This window comes from Chamaea fasciata, unplaced genomic scaffold (assembly GCF_029207755.1).
Source record: "Chamaea fasciata isolate MVZ Bird 193981 ecotype frontalis unplaced genomic scaffold, bChaFas1.0.hap1 SCAF_1, whole genome shotgun sequence".
Taxonomy (NCBI): domain Eukaryota; kingdom Metazoa; phylum Chordata; class Aves; order Passeriformes; family Sylviidae; genus Chamaea; species Chamaea fasciata.
In genome coordinates, this window is record NW_027094086.1 from 34,582,141 (window position 1) to 34,597,251 (window position 15,111).

Here is a 15,111-nt window from a genome sequence, read left to right on the forward strand (position 1 = left end):
GCACTGAGCTCCAGCATGAGATGATTTGCCAGAAATGGAAAAGCAGTTCTTGAAACTGCTGCTACACAAGGAAAAAAGATACTTGAAGGGAAACATTTCAAATCATACAATGCACTGAAGAAACATGAAGAATTTTGATTAAAGTAAAATTAGTCGCTTGATTCACATCTAGAATGAACCAAATCTTCCTACCCTACTCAATTAATAACAAACCAAAGGTTTGCAAAAGTCCACTGATCAGGAGATTTCACATGGAGCACACAGGAAATAATTATGTGGTGTCATGGGTTGTATTTAGGGGGGGGGTCTTTGTTCAGATCTATGCTCCTTTCAGAGAGTGGTTCGTCCTGCTGAATACTTCTGGATGACAGGGGAAAGCTAAATCCACTATTGCAGAACCAGAGCACAACCTTAGGCACAGCAAAGTTCAGGAAACAGCAGGTACAGTAAAATCAGGGGGTGTAGGGAGGGAACAGTGTTGTGCAGAAACTATTCCTTATTTCTGCTTTTTACCTATTTCTACAAATATCTACTTAAAAGTTGTCTATTCTAGTCAACGTTCTAATTGTTATTTGTCAGACTTCATGGGGAACTCTTTCAGCTAAAGTTCAGACAGGTCTGTCTTGAGACTTTCTTTGCTTCAGTGTCCCATCAGTATCCCTAACCCTTTCTTTCCTTGGCACTATGCAAACGAAATTTCTCACTATATAGACTGAGATCTTCTAGTACCAGACTAACAAGCAACAAACACATATTTCCAGCTACATCTCCCAGTCTGCAAGCCTTACACAAAGCTTAAAGAGATAAAACCTCTTCCTCCAGCTCTTAAGCAGCTTTCTCAGAAAGAGAAGCAGCATATTTGAGCAAAGTATTCAAAAAAGCAAAGGACTACTTCCATGTTGAAATCTGCCTCTTAAAAAAAGCTGTGTCTTTTTGGGTTTTAGAGTCACTTTTGAATATGGTTACACTGTTTGCTTTATATTTCTTTCACTGAAACTTCGCTTGTGTTTGCCTTCCACCGCAGTGCAGTCAGCTCAGACATGTCAATACAAAATCCTCAAGGCAATTTAAAGATACACTCCTATCTGCACCAGTCTTTCCAGAGGAACTAATTAGAGTGCTCAGAATAATTCAAAAGGAAGATTTTGGTGCTACAACTACTTGATCTTGCTGTTTTCTTGGGGAAAGGGTGGCTCTTCTGCTTACTACTTAAAATTCTAACTCAGAACCAGATCTATGGTTACTTCACAAGACTTGGTTGGAGAACTAAAGTTCTTCCATTTGCAAACTATTAAAAAGTCCCACAAATCTCACACAGATTCCATTGAATATGTTTAAATTAGTTTAGTTCACCCAATATTAAGAGACTACCAACAAGCTGACATAGACTTATAGACTAATGTTTAACCAATAATAAACAATAAGCAAAATTTTTTTTCAATCAGACAAAGTGCTGCTACACCAGCATAGAGAGCAGTAAAATAAAATCAGCATTTAAATTAGGATTTATAGATGTACCTGTGTGCACAGATACATGATAATTCAAATGTCAAATAACTATCTTTCCTTGAAGGCTGCTATTTCCTACAGCATTGTTCAGTCATGGACAACTTAATTTACAGAGTAGATCTCAAAAGCTGTGATTTCACAGAACTGTGGACTTGACAGAACCTCAGGATCACAAAAACAGAGCAACACATACTTGTTGAAAACTCCCTCCTCAACACAGAAAGCAACAAGTCTTATGACAGTAATGACAGTACCTCCCATCCTTCAACATGAGACTGCCACTCTTCCAAAAATTCTAGTTTTTCCATTTGTCTCTTGGCCTCATTTATGTTGGAACAGACAGCTTTCATGGCCTGGAGAGCTTCCATTAGGGCCGCATAGTCACTGTGCTTCCTTGGAGTCCGCTTCAGTAATTCCTATTTAGACATAGGAAAAGGGGCGGAAAAGGGGAAAGGAAAAAAAAAAAAAAAAAAAAAAAAAAACAACCACGAAATCAGTCTTTGATCTCTAAAGGTCCATTACCATTACAGGATACTTAAATCAAACCAGCATACATAAAAGAAGTAGCCAGTCTTCTCTTTTACTAAGCAGACAAGTAGTAACCCTTCTAAGATTGTGTCCTACTAGGACACTAAAACTCAAGACTAACTAATTACTAATAATAAATAATCATCATGATTTAGGAAGAAGTTTACATCACAGCTACTTTCACCCCCAACAATGTTTCTTCATGTCGCGCTTTGGGGTTTCAGTTTGTTTGGTTTTTTATATTCTGCAGGACACAACTGTTCAAGAGCAAGGATAAACAATTCTGCTTAAAAAAAACAGTAGTTGCTCATGTCAAAATTAACACCTGCCTTTCCTGCAACTCAGGGCAGAAAACATATTCCTTTATCTCCACACTATTGTTTAACCTCATGCAATGCAGCAAAGCACTGAACAATAGCTTAGGTGACTCACTGATTTCAGAGGGTACAGGCAGCCATACTGATAAACACAAGTGGAGTCACCAGCATTTATTTGACATTTCCCATCTGAAACTACCAACTTTCCATTTACAGCTGGGCTGACTGAGAACAGCCTTCAGCAAAGCCCTAACCCTGCTGCCGCCACACCCTGTATTTAAATCTTCTTAATATATTCGTTTCATTGCTCTAGACTAATTCATTAGTCATTTTCCTCTGTTTTATCTGTATGCCTTTCAAAAATAGAATAGAAAAATAATTTCAAAATAGACCAAGGGAACTGTAAAGCCACAGCTATCTGGGATGACTCATACCTCACTGTAATGATTATATCTTTAATTAGTTTTAAAAACCTTTATTCTAACCTGTTTCTTTTTATGTTTTTTTGTGTCATATGCCTCACAACTGGCAATCTTCAGAACAAAGCTCACACATGCATTGTGAAAAATACTGTCCAATAATAATTTTTCAGGTAGCTTTCAGAGTAGAATCTGCTCTGGTTTTTCTCTTAGAGTTTGGAAAAATAAGCAATACAAGACCTTAATTTGTTAAGCAACAATTTTCTTAAAATACTTACTGTTTTGTATTTTATTTCCTAACATGGTATATTACAAATTCAGAGATTTTAATATCTAATGTTTATCACCACATTAACATTTTTCATTTATTTAAGCTGTCACAATATGATAAGAATAAACATATAATTGTACATAAAACCATTTACAGCACCTTCCTGCTACTCCACAGTTTTTCTTGTGAAAAAAATCCATTAATTTTTTCCTTTTTGATTTGTTGATGGTAAATTAGCATCATCAACAAACCCTGCTATCCCAAGCATTTCAAGCAAGGGAATGATTAAACCCAGCTGAAATTAGGCTCATTAAACTCTCCCAAGTGGCCCACTTCTGTCCAACAATGGAGAGGCAACCTTACAACTGCAAGAAGAACAGAGCTAATCATCTCGATGCAGCCAAGCTCCTCAGTTCTTTTAATACTGATGTCAGAAGACTTGCCACAAGCTTTAATGAGAGCAAGGCTGGGTCCAATATCTTAATAAAGAGATAATTCACTGCGTAGAAAGATTGTTCCTGGAGTACAGAAACATGCTTAGCAACCAGTTTTATGTAGGCAGTATAAAGTCCTCAATAAAAATCTGGTAAGTACCTTCAAAAGAAGGGGATACTTGCATATTCTCTGTATTGGTGTCACTAGATATCCCTCCAGGGGTACATCTGTGTTCTTGCGTCCTCCAAGGAGCATGCAATTCTGGAATGGGAACAGGTTCACAAATTATCGAAAAATCCCAAGAAAATTATCAGAAATAAAGACAAGGACATAGGTATACAGCAGTGTTTGGCTAAAGTATACATAAACTCTGTGTGTGTGTGTGCATATATATATATGGAGGAAGGTTTGTAAGACTGTCAAAAGTACAGGCTTGAACTCATGCACAGGCTATCTCACACATGACAAGGAAGTCACAAAGGCAGAATGCAGGCCTCTCGCAAAAGTACCTTCTTCATCCAGTCTGATGAAGAGAAGGACTTTTTCCTAAAGTTTGAAACTAAAACACAGTAAACAAAATGCTCAGAATATGCTTTCAGACTTCAACAAACAAAAATAAAAATATTTCTGGGTGACCACTATTGCTGTTGCTTCTAAAAAGTGTTTGCAGTATTAAGTAGTATCAAAGGTGGTTTGAATGTTTGAAAATGGCCATCCTAATACACACCTCAAAAAAAACCCATTTTTTTCATGCTACTATATTTAAATTTGATGTGCAATGAATAAAATATCCCAAAGTCATGGGCAAATGGCTATTAAAAAGTTTCAACAAGACATCTGATTATGGAAGCAGAGAGTAAATTAAACATTGGGTGGAATTACCAAATAAAAGGAGCTGAGATAAAGAAAAGAATCAGAGCTTTTGGGATAATAAAACATGCAAAGGACATCACAGCAAATAATTGGAATTGCAGCAATTGAAGTGTAAGTACATAAAGACCTAAAGTAATTATGACAATTATTTTATGGAGAGATCAGAAGGAATTGTGATGCAATGGTATGAGATAATCTCAGCTTCAAATAACAAGTTGTCTAAACTGAGGACACTAAAGAAAAGCAGTTTAAGACAGTCAGATGAGATGTCGACACAAGCCACAGATCTGGATGCAGAGATATTGTAGATGGAACAGAGGCTGCATGACTGGGTGGCCACACAACACACGTATCCTACAACCAGCGCTGCTATGGGGATCTCCAACCCACCCTCAAATCTCTGCTTTGTACTCATGCTTAACTAGCTTCTGTCTTATCCTAAAGCATGCTTTATCCTAAAGGATCCCACTTAACCTGCCAACACAAAAGCTTTACTGATAAAGACCAAGATGATGGCAATGCAGACTATAGTTATTATAATGAGTGCCCCTATACTCAAAGGCTCAAAAGTTCTGGTTTCAGCTCCCAGTTATTTATAGATAATCACAACTCTAATGATCTGAACCCTTTGGTGGGCCTAGAAGGCTTTGACCGTGCTTTCAAATTATACAGTCAGATGTCTTGTTCTCTCAGTGAGACTGCTGTCACTTAATCCTACAGACATGCCCCAAATCGATGAGGAACCCAAACCAGATGAGAAACCCTCTGCATGTGCCCTGGAGCACGTAACACTGACACATCATGAACTGGCACAATGGCATACTTGGTTTCCTTTGCCAAAAAACAAGCCCTTTGCAATCTTTCTAAAGAGTATTTTGCTTTTTGCCTCTGTAGTCAGCATTCACCCTTTCTTCTTGAGTCTGGCCATGCTCTTCCCAATGCAAGAACGATGTGAATGAAGCTCCTCAATCTGGGACAAGGTAAAGGATACTGTGTCAACCACCAAAGGAAAACAGAACAACTCTGAAGCAGTTTTTAACTTTGAATAACCATTTCTGTATAAGAGATTCTTAGCAAAAAGGCAGATGGTGCTTCATGTCACACAGTATCTCCCACAATGAGGAAATTCCCACACTGCTCATTAACTTGGCTGTAAGTAAGTGCAGCTGGGGAGTCAGATCTGGTATCTTTCAAAGCATCAGCGAGCTGCAATAGGACTTCACCAAGAACTCTGTCAACAGCCGTAGTGAAACCCTACTGCATGCTAAAAATAATTAATAAAATTAAATAAGACTTATGATACTGTCAGCATTGACTGAATCTTTTTTTATCAAACTCATCTGTGATGCGTTGCTGAGAGGGTCATTTGCTGTCCAGTCCCAAAACACAATGATTGGATCTGATCACTCAAAAATTTGATAGCATATCCATGGACACCTCCTCAGGTATTTAAGTTCTGATATAGTAGGCCACACATTTCAAAGCTGACCTTTTTACCACAGGGCACCAAGGAAACACAAAAATCATTCCACACTGAATCCTTCTTTTAACAGTAAAGTCAACTATCAGCAAACTCAATATTGCATGGAAATTGGTTTTGCTGTTGGAAAACCGTGAGGATTGTCACACTTAACATTTTCAAACCCCTCCTTATGTGTCTTAAAAAGTGAAAGACTACTTGTGGAGCTGTTTCTTTCAGCCTTAGATTAAGTCAGTGTCTGAGATTAGAATGGCTACTCGATGATCCATAACAAAAGATTTTTCTATCTACAACAGCGCTGGCTACAGTACCAGAACGTGGATCTCCCCCTCAGAAGTTCTGCTGAGTTCTTCAGATCCTTTCTGTAATCCCTTCCCCTATCCCTCCTCATCTATTTTATCCTATTCTTTGTCCTTTCTAGAGATTCACACCCTTGTCTCCCGGCCAGCATGTTCAAGGCACACTGCCTAATGCTGTATTATCCACAGATCCAAGTGCAGCAGTGAAAATATGATTTAACCACCCCCTTCCTCTGGAAATACCAACCCCAGATGAAATTGTCTGCTAACCACTTGCCGGTGCACTTGTACTTGTTACACAGTGGAAGTGACAGTGCTAACAACTCACTGGCCCATCAAAAAATATGAAGTAAGAACACCAGTTCAAAGTTTATTTACCAGAAGAAATGTCCGCACTGTTCTTATTTTGTTCAGGTCAAGAAGAACTTTCTGTGCCTTCTCGTGGTTACTACAGTATTCATCATAGATACGGAATTTCTCTTTCTGCAGAAACAAAGAGAGACATTGTTTTTCACTTGTCATTTTGATTTTTTTTAATTAATAAAACATGGAATGAACACTTTGCAAAGCTGCATAGCTAATATAGCCTTCATTCAGCTTCATTCAAGTCAGCTCCTCCTCATACATTTATTATTTGAGGTCTAGCCTCAAATTATGAACAGTCTGGAAGCGCCACTGGGGAATTTCCAACACAGATTCATAGAAAACAAAGTTGAAAGGGACCTCAAGGACCATCTGGTCCAACCTTTCTTGGCAAAATCATGGTCTAGACAAAATGGCCCACAACCCTGTCCAGTGGAATCTTAAATGTGTCCAGTGTTGATGAATCCATCACTTCCCTGGGGAGATTATTCCAATGGCTGATTGTTCTTACCGTGAAAAATTTTTCTCTAGTGTCCAACTGGATTTTTCCCAGGAGAAACTTGTACCCATTACCCCTCATATTATCCACGTGATTCTGTAAAATGGGAGTCTCCATCTTTGTAACCACCCTTTAAATACTGGAACACAGTGATAAAGTCACATTTAAGCTTTCCGTTCTCAAGTCTGAACCAACCCAGTTCTCTCAGGCAGCCACATGGAACACTTCCCATGGTGATCTTTGTGGCTCTTCTCTTAATCCTGTCCAGACTGTCAACATCTCTTTTGTATAGCAGGGATCACAACTGAACACACAATTCCAGCAGTGGCCTAACAAGCACTGAGCAGACAATGATAATGATTTCTTTATCTCTGCTGGTGATGCCCTTGCTGGTGCAACCCAGCGTGCCCTTGGCTTTATTTTTTTGTCACAGCAGCACACCGTTCACTCATTTGGAGATGGTGGTCCACCAGGACACTGAGGTCCCTTTCCACAGAGCTGATCCCCAGCTAGGTAGATCACAGCCTGTGCTGCACACCTAGATTATGTTTTTCCAGATGCAAGACCTTATATTTGTCTTTGATGAACTTCATAAGGTTTTGCTGAAATATTTTAGAGCTTGAGCTACCACAAACACACAGGATAAAAACATGCATGAAGCAAATACAAAATGAGTGGCTAATTTGTTGACATTATTACTCCATTTCTCTGCTACACTTGTTTTCAAATATGATCCATTTTTTTGCAAAACTGATGTTATTCAACTTCTTGTAAATTTTTTCCACTAACCATGAATAGATTTCTCCTGACACAATGAATAATCAAAGACTTAACAAAAAAATGGGACTCTAAGCAGAGATAACAACGAAACCTAGACTTTTTGTTAGGTCTACAACTGAAAGTAAACTGATTTGTCCTCATTTTGCAAAGTTCTGTAACAGTAACATCCTTGTTTTGCTCCAACAGGAAAAATAATACTCCTAGAAACCAATTACTGCAGGATATGCAAACACACTTGTGGAGGTACTGCAGTTGTTGGAAATAAAAGGCCCTCACAATCCAGAACCATGGACGTATTTTATCCAGCATATGCAATTCTTTGCTAAATATTCATATTTTTGCATAGCACTAAGGGAGAATGAAAAGATAGTACTACTCCTGTTGTTGCGTGTAACCTTGTACCTCTGTCAAACACATAGGCACAGTTTCACCCAAGTTGCAGGGCTCAGTTTGTCAGTCTGAGCTAATTTGGTGAACATAAAAAATGATGAAACAACAAAATTTTGTCATTTAATAAGTTCATTCTTCACTCTTTTCCCATCTTTTTTTTATTTAGGCTTCATGACTATGTAGACTTACCATCATAACAGTAATTAATAAAGGCAAAAAAAAGAGACAGGCATGAAAAAAAGGCTGAAATAAAAGATAGCATACATAATTCAGAAAGCAGGTTCCAACTTCATGCTGTGCATTAGGTTCTGGCTGTAAACAATCTTCCACAAGAGACAGGAAGTTTTTGTGAACTGCAAGAATATCTTCAATATTTGAAAACAACATCTGCAAAAGAATAAAACATACATAAGTGAAACATCAGATACAAAACAGAAAAAAAATGCAATTAGGAGACTAACCTTAACTGTTTCTTCTGTGACGTTTTTATCCACTTTGGCTGCAGCACATTGGATCATTCGGTGAAGAAAAGCCTACATGAAACAAGACAAATAAGGAAAAAGTTATTTCAGGAAGACTTGAGTAACTTCTGGCATGTTATGCTTTAATTTGTTTCCCAAACTGGATATAGAGCCACATCAGAGTATTATTCAGAGTCTAAAACAAGCATTTTATTTATAAATCATTTAGTAGTCCTGTTATTCTAACATGATAGAAAAATCTATCTACACAGTGTTAAAAAGAGTAAAATATTATTGAAGCTGAGAAACTGAACATTCTATGAAGTACCACTTCCACCCTGCACTCCTATTATAATCAAGCAAGAGGAAAATGTATTAATTTTCAAATTCTCACTCTATTACTTTACAAATTGAGTACAAGACAAGCCAAAATAAGCTGCTTATTTGCAAATTAAACTAATCAGGAGATCCTATTATGTAATGTAACTTTTACCATAGCAATCAAAAGTCAGATTTCAGACGTATTAATGATCAAACTTATTGTAAAGGAAATTGGCTTAAAAAACAGTCAGCTGCACCTGGTTTTGCCTAATGAAAATTCTTCCTTCTTCCCTCCTCAAGAACCCAATCCCCAGGGATCAAATAAGAAGTTAGTAATACCACCAAGGAAATACCAAAATAGTAAGTTTTCTTTTATTTTACATTTAAGTCCTGGACACATAAAGAAGATGAATGTAGTATGTAACTCCTGAAGAAAAAAAATATCTCAAGTAAAAAGAGCAGAATTTTTTTTTTATGAATTCGTTTCATTGCAAAGATATTGGTATGTTCTAAAAAATATCTGCACACTGTTGACTAAAATCTTACATTGATAATTCTTCACATAGACATGCATATTCTTCAGTCATTAAAACCTGGCACCACAAGTGCACAAATGCCATGTCTTTCATAACCATCTAGCTCCGAGTTACTGTGCATTGTACACTGTACATGAGCTCATCTGAATTCTGGCATGGTGGAAATTCCACAAAAGAGGTCATAAATAACCCCTGCGTGGAAAGACAGCCATCACAGCAACCCTCTTTGCCCTCTGCTGGGACTTAAATATTTTCATTCCCAAGCAGCACTCCTTTCTTTGCTGAAGAGGACTGTGTAACTGGCATTACACATTTTTATTACTGAAGAATCAAATCTAGTTATCCAGGACATAAACTGAATTAAGTTTGGAATACTGCCAGCACGCTGTATGTTTCCTATTGCTCTCTACAACGATGTAGATTTTCTAGTTCATTAAACCTGTCTTTTTCCTGATTATTTGTGCTTTCTTTTTAATATTTTACTGGTGCTAAAAAAATGCCATTAACTCATTTGCAACAGTTAACTGATGGTGGACAACAGCCCTTTACATCATTCCTCACTACGAATATTCCCAGGGGTTATGGCAAATTTTCTGGGTGCATTACCTGTACAACCAATTCCACAAAGAGTGAAAGCCTGTATGACTCAGTTAAATTTTAGAAGTTTTCACTAAACCATGAAACACCATCAAATATGCTTTAGAATCAAAGACGAAAAAAGAATTCTAAGAACAACCTCTGGAACTCACATATATTTTTACTCTCTGTTATTTCTCTCTGTTCACATTATTTCCCCATAGACCAAACATACTGCTCATCTCCACTTATGTTATCTCAAAAGACCTTCATTTCCTGTAACTGTGAAGGAAGGTGAACATTAAGTTGGCTGATGGTGAAACTAAGAAAGAACTGAGAGCTGAGGCATTAGTTATTCCCAAGTGATTCAAGACACTAGATGGGAGTCATGAGGTCAAGAAGAGAATATATCAGCTGCAATAAACAGTTGTCCAAGCAGCACTGTCCCAGACATCACATATGCAGAGGTTATCAGAAAATAAATCCAGGAAAATCCAAACTTTTGCAGAACCCAGACACAAATCACTGATTAAGGTAGGGAGGCCTGGGACAACTTCAGTCCCTTCCTGCAATTTCTTGTAAGCCCCTGCAATAATTTACTGCACTCAATCTGCAGGGGCAATGTAGCCATGAGGCCAGGTTTTTCCCTAAGATTTGCCACCTGTTCACAGTATCAGGGGATCACAGAACAGCCTATGGGCTGGAAAGGACCTTTAAAACCATGCAGTCCCAATCCCCCTGCCATGGGCAGGGACACCTTGCACTAGACCTGGCTGCTCAATGCTCCATTGTTCTCCCTATCAATGCAGATTTTCTTCCTGAAAAAAATCATAATGCTGTGTCTCAAAAATCAATGCATGTGACCGTCTGAATTTTTCAAGCACTTACATAAAGTTCTACAAACTGCACATATTGCAAAGTAATTGGAATAATTTCACAATTTCTAGAAGAGTAGTGTTAAGAGAATTCAGGGGAGTGCAGTTAGGGATGGATGTGTCTACCTCCAAGGTCGATCCCTGGAGGATTTCACCCATTGTGGAGTGAATAATGCAAAGCATAGATGAAACCCAGGTTGCCAGGACATAAATCCCCTTATCAACCCCCTTCCGGGAGCACAGAGACACCACATTAACACCTCTGCACTAGTGCTTTGCTAGGGAGAATGGACAGCCACCATCAGGCAGGAGGATAGAAAAATAATTGCTTTTTTTACTGTGTAAAATAACCTCAATTCAGCACTGCAACTATGAAAAGACTAATGCCTCTGAACCTATATAAACACACAAGTCTCAGAGAGAGCTGACTGCCCAAAAGATCTCCAGATTTATATAAGCATCTACCAAGGACAAGCATGAACATTTCTGCAAGAATTAGTAGACAGAGAAAAAGCAGGTAATTTGCAGACACAACTGTAGGGAGGACCCCAGCAGAGAAATTACAGACTTTAAAAGGAAAATATATAAGGATGGACAGAAACCACTCAGGAGCTGTCAGCTCTTCAGTTAATGGAAAAAAAATTATATAAGCTTTTGAAAACATACTGCATAAACTCCAATTAACCATAGAAAAAAACACACCTGTAAAAAATATAAAAGTAGAACAGACATCTCAGCCAATTTACAATTCACTAAAGGAATGGACCCACAAAAACGAAAAATAAAAAACCAAACCAAGAAGTCAGGAACTCCTCTGAAATAGCACTGAGTTCCTTCTAAAACTTTTACCATTACTTCAAGTATGAGACTCTAAGTCCGCGCTTGTTGCTGAGTACCACAGTGTATGAAGGAGCAAAGCAATTACAAATTGCAAGGAAACAATAGAATAGATCCTGCTCCTGGACTGACCAAACAGCTGTAGGAATCAATTGTTGTACATGATTCCCATGCTTACAAAAAAGCAAAAAAAAAGAAAAACAACAAAAAACCACCAAAGTGAAAAATCAGTTCAAACTTAATACAATTTCATCAAACATGCATGTCAGAAAATCATGACTCATCTGTGTTTAGTGGAGTATACATTACATCTTGCTGTGGTTACTTCAATATTCATCTACATTAGTGTAGAAGTTTCATAGCACTACATCAAACACAGAGAATAACAAATACCTCTGTGCACTCCAGGATCCCAGAGCAATGTCACCTAGACAGGGATCCTCAACTTTCTCAAAGCTTTTCAAGTGGATTCCAGAGTTTCCCTTAGCTTCCTTTCAGTTCCAAATCTTCTCAAAGACATATGGTAAAAACAGAATGCAATTCTCTAGATGCTCCCCTTGTTCCACCAACATTCTATCCACCCTGTAATCGTGTAGGGATTGAACTCTGCAGCACAGCAGACAGCCATTCCTGGAACTCTCTGCCAGCCCAAATATTGATGATTCCTCTTTCAAGAGATCTCGACACAACATTTCAGAGCAGTAACTTGGCTGGGTACCATAAAGAGCAGTCTAAATTTCAAAGACCAGATGAAGAGCAAATATAAAGGAGGATGTTTGTTACTCACATTAAAAAAACAACACCCAGTTTTGTTTGTCAGTTTTTAGAACTGTTTATGGAAAACTCTGTCACTCTAGGAATATTCTTGAGTCACTCAGAGTGCCACAACTCCTGCCTCTTCAAAGCTTGGCTTTCAAATTACAAACCTAAACTTTTAAAAGCATGCTCCTGGAAACTTCATTGACACAAAATGGCATATGCAAGACCAGTGCATATCTGCTTTGGAGAAGAAATGCCCCAAAATGCTGATAAGATTCTAGATATGGAGAGTCACATCATAAGAAATGTAATGATCTTTACAAGTCTGAGAAACTTGCAGACCAAAACACGGGATTCCAACTACGTCCTTTGGAATAGGGGAACAACTACGTGGGAAATATATAAGATAAAAGTTCAGTACTGAAGTTCCATGACTCCATTCAGGTCCTCTTGGGAACATAAAAATGCCTCTATTTTCATCTGTGACTCAAGGCTCCTGTACTATGCTGGTATAGAGAAGAGTAATTCACCTCTACCTTTGAGAAATGTGGTAAAGAATCATTTGGAGATGATTCCATGCTAAGAATAGCAATGAAGCTAATTACACACTATGTTCATATTACCTGTTACATATTTTCTGTACTATTCCCTGTTCTAATTCTTTTACCTGTTGTCTGACATTGCGTAACACAATACAGGAAGCAATGGGCATGAAAATTAAACCATAAAACACTGAAAATCCAAATTCAAAGAAATGTAAAGGAATTTGTTCATTATGACAAATCAATAATAATGTTTTTAGCCTGTCTGCTGATCAGCTGCCATTTTGTGAAGCAGCATTTTTTTACAGAGCACACACACTGGGTTCCTCTTTTGGGGATTTTGACTTCTGGGCTTATCAAAATAAGAGTTGCGTTGTTTGTTGTTCGGTAGGTTTTTTTCTTGATGGTTGCTCTGTGTGTTGTTGAAATAAAACCAAAACAAAAACCTAGCACTGCTACAGATAGCACAAGGAGCTGCCAACAGCACAAAGGACTTCTCTGACATCTGGAATGAAATCAGGGAAAACAAAGAAGTCTGCCTGCAGAAGACTCCCAGGGCACAAAGAGTCTTCTCCTTCTTTACAGATAAAAAGTCCAGAAATTATGTCAGAGCTCCTGGACCACAACAGATATGTAACTGTCTTTCTGAAAGTAATAATCCCACTCAGGATTAAACCTATAAATAAATATTGGGGTTTATCTGAAAAAAAAATTAAATAGTTATTTATTTTTCCCTGCAGAATACTTTTAACAGTGTTTCTACCCTTAAATCTACACTGTAATAAACAAAACCAAGGCAGACTGCAAAAAAAAATGTATTTTTAATAAGGTTTTAATTTCCTGCAAACTTTCACCTTAGGAAAAACAGTTCAAGTGAAGTGCCCAACCTATCATAAAGCCTTCTGAATAAAACTATCTAGCTGTTATGGACATTAAAATTGAATACAATTTTTTTTTGCACAGTGTCAAAACAAAATCCTATAAAGGGACCCACTATAAGGAAATGTTTGTATTTTCATACAGTCTTTCTGTGTCTATGATAACAGCCTCATCTTCACAAATTTAAAAACACAAATATGAAAGACTTGTAGTTTCTGTGTTCGCTCTTTACATTCTTAGTGTAACTATAGGCACCTGCATGGTGGAAAATATTTTTGGTCTTTTCACAATACTCCAAATGATCCCAGAGAGAACATGAAGATCTATACTTCGGAAGAAAACTGCTCCCTACCATAGCTGACTAGCCTGTTGTGGCTAATTCAGCTCACAGGCATCGAGGTAGTATTTAGCATAGCAGTCTTGCTCACTATAATTAATGCACATCAGATTCCAAGTCCCAAAAGAACACCAAGCCAGTTTTGTTGAAGCACTGTTGTTTGATTTTGCCACAAGGAGGAAAAACACAAAAATCAATAGAGAAAACTCCAGCAGCAGTAGCAGCTGTGGCAAACACTATGTTCTTACCCTCCTCTTCCCATTAACCTGTGCCAGCAGCAGTGGCAGTAGCAGCTCAGGCTGGCTTCTGCTACTGAACAAAAGACTCTTCTTCTCTCTCCAGTGATTCACCAGCTGAGGCACCACCTGTTTCTCCCATCTTGCCTGCAGGACTGGATGAATCACAACCAGCAGCGAGAGCATCAGCCAAGGTCAGATGCATTCTTTCTCCCTGCTGTACCTAGAGCTACTTTCAAAGCTGGCTACATATTCTGATGCCTGTAAGTACACAGGGAATAAATGGAGAACATCTGCAATGTTTTCCATTCTAGAGACAATTTCTCTTCACAACCTACAAAACAATCCACTTCTCCATTCATCTGATCCTAAGGGGCATCCTTAAAGAAAACATGAATTCATAAGTACACACACACATACAGAAATTACTGCTTTGAAAAAATATGTATCTTCATAATCTTCTCATACATGATTGATACGATGACACATTCTCCATCATGTAAAATTTATTATTTTTCTCTATCATATCAGAAAATTTCTAAGAGTAGGGCAAAAAAACCTTTCCTCATCCTCTTCTATAGCTCAGTCA

The 15,111-nt window shown here is 38.0% G+C and overlaps 1 protein-coding gene across 1 annotated transcript in view; it reads right to left on the reverse strand.

Annotated features, from left to right (window-relative positions):
* The window catches only part of PREX2 (phosphatidylinositol-3,4,5-trisphosphate dependent Rac exchange factor 2), a 172,406-nt gene that overhangs the window by 119,591 nt on the left and 37,704 nt on the right, over nt 1–15,111 (reverse strand). The window contains exons 3-7 of the mRNA XM_066180368.1: nt 8,625–8,696; nt 8,428–8,550; nt 6,510–6,614; nt 3,639–3,740; nt 1,764–1,925 (exon numbers count right to left, since the gene is read on the reverse strand). Coding sequence (XP_066036465.1) covers nt 1,764–1,925; nt 3,639–3,740; nt 6,510–6,614; nt 8,428–8,550; nt 8,625–8,696 — 564 coding nt within the window. The remainder of the gene's footprint in view (nt 1–1,763; nt 1,926–3,638; nt 3,741–6,509; nt 6,615–8,427; nt 8,551–8,624; nt 8,697–15,111) is intronic.